Source organism: Helobdella robusta, assembly GCF_000326865.2.
Source record: "Helobdella robusta unplaced genomic scaffold HELROscaffold_3, whole genome shotgun sequence".
Taxonomy (NCBI): Eukaryota; Metazoa; Annelida; class Clitellata; order Rhynchobdellida; family Glossiphoniidae; genus Helobdella; species Helobdella robusta.
The window spans coordinates 8069938-8072409 of NW_008704501.1; the positions used below are offsets into that span (position 1 = coordinate 8069938).

At 35.8% G+C, this 2472-nt stretch overlaps 1 protein-coding gene across 1 annotated transcript in view; it reads right to left on the reverse strand.

Moving 5' to 3' along the window:
• HELRODRAFT_161880 (hypothetical protein) overlaps positions 1-2038 on the reverse strand; it is a gene marked incomplete at both ends in the record, with an annotated part of 6515 nt that extends 4477 nt beyond the window's left edge. Inside the window, 2 exons of the mRNA XM_009021751.1 lie at positions 1354-1654; positions 1994-2038. Coding sequence (XP_009019999.1) covers positions 1354-1654; positions 1994-2038 — 346 coding nt within the window. The remainder of the gene's footprint in view (positions 1-1353; positions 1655-1993) is intronic.
• Positions 2039-2472: the final 434 nt, after the last annotated feature.

Below are 2472 nucleotides of genomic sequence, written 5' to 3' on the forward strand. Positions count from 1 at the left end.
TGGCTACTAACAACAACAACAACAACAACAAGACAGCAATAACAATAGCAATACCAGCCCTAATGCTTCATAAAAGAACGGCCGTAGCATAATAACAATAATAATAATAACAATAACAACAACAACAGCAGTAACCGTAATAAAGACATTAACAACAATAACATGCGCGTTAATACACTGCAGACATGACAACTACAAAGAAGAAGAATAACAAAAAACAACAGCAACAGCATCAATAACACCAACATCAATAACAATATTATGATGATAAAAATTCCAAATATCCAACTGAGTTACATTTTAATTAAACAATTAATAGAGCAAGGATAACCTAACCACTGCTTGTTATGATATGAACAGCGCATATGTGTGTATGTTTGTATGTATATGTGTGTATGTATGTACGCATGTATGTATATATGTTTGTTTGAATGTATGTTTGTTTGTATGAATGTATGTGCGTGTATGTATGAATGTGTGTATGTACACACACACACACACACACACACACACACACACACATGCAGAGGCAACTGCAAAACTAATAACAAAAAAAAAATTAAATGGAAAGTAAAATGCAAAAGAAAAAATATTTTTTGCAAGGAAGAAAAAAAAAACCAGAAAGGAAAGAAGGAGGAAAAAGAATAGTCCACAAATTTATTTTTTCAGCAGAGAGAGAGAGAAAGAAAGAAAGAGGGAGAGAGCGAGAGAGAAACAAATGAGATGAAAAAATGAATTTTTTGTTGTTGTCAGCAGCAGTGTGTCTGCCGGTCTCTCTCTCTCTCTCTCTCTCTCTCTCTCTCTCTCTCTCTCTCTCTCTCGCCCTTACTTACATATAAATAAATGCAGACATAAAAAACAATAAATAAGTTATGAAACTATTTTTTGTGAGTTCTTTAAAAATTTAATAAAATATAAATATAAGAGGACGAAAAAAAAATTAGCTGGTTACCTAATTTCAAACTGACATTACACTAATCTAATTATCAGTTGTTAGTGTTTTTTTTTCACAATCCTCGTCGTCGTCCTCACCACAATCCACCCCCATTACCATCCATAATTATCATTACAACTATCCATAATCATCTCAATTCATTTCCATTCCATTAACATTCCACACACACACACTCTCAGAAAAGCTATAGAACTACAAATCAACTAACCAATATATACAACAACATACAAAAGAAACAACAAACCAAAACACTTGACAACAAACCAACATGCCCGAAGACGAAACAGCAGAACATACCCCTGCCAAAATCCGCTAATGTTCTAACCAACAAAAAACCAGCCTACAAACAAATATTCCAAAAGAAAACCAAACAGCAGCAAGCACAAACAGAAACGAACCTGGCATACCCTGTGGCACTCCACCGTTGTTCTCCATCACATGACCATTCCTCTGCTGCCACATCTCATTCTTCCAATCTTCATTCATGTCAGACTCGGACTTGAGGGCCATAGAGGGGTCCATTTTGAGGGGCATGGCTGCCCCTGAAGCTCCACCATTGGCTCCGCCCACAACTCCACCGGCCGCACCGGTAACGCCATCTTTTAGCATGTTGTTGTTGTCTGACTCTAGGGATTTCTTTCGTTTTGTTGTCGTCTTCATCCTTCTCTGCTTTTCCACTTTGCCAAAGTTTTGAGTTTCCTGTGTGTGTGTGTGTGTGCGCGTTTATGTATCATCACCATCATCATCATCCTAATCATCATCATCATTTGCACTGTCATCATAATAATCCTCACCATCATTATTCATATTGTCATGAGAGTGATTTCAATAGCTGTAATAAGTCATCATCATCATAATCATCATCATCATCGTCATCTACAGCTTTCATATTATTGTCACTTATAATATCATTATAATTATTATTATTGCCATTCATCATCATCATCATCAACGTCATTATTATCGTCGTCGTCATCATCATCATGAAAATTGTAAATGGATATTCATTATTAAGTTAATGGTAATAGCCATAGTGACCTTCACCATCACCATCACCCTCATCAGCATCATCAGCATGGACATTGAGAAACAGCAGAAATCATCAGCAAGCATCATATTACATAGATACTCCCACCCAACTCACTATCATCACTATCACCTTTTTTGTTGATAATAATATCACTACTACAAATACTACTACTACCACCACCACTACTTCTACTACTACTACTACTACTACTACTACTACTACTACTACTACTATCACTATTACTACTGCTACCACCATAACTACTACTACCATAACTACTACTACTACTACTACTCCTGCTACTACTACTACTACTACTACTAATAATAATACTATTATTATTAAAAGTATTATATTAATTTTACTTTTCTAACTCAGGTATTGAGTACTGGATAAAAATCAATTACAGCTGTGCACAAAATCATGCGCGCACACACACACACACACACAGAGAGAGAGAGAGAGAAAGAGAGAGAGAGAGAGAGAG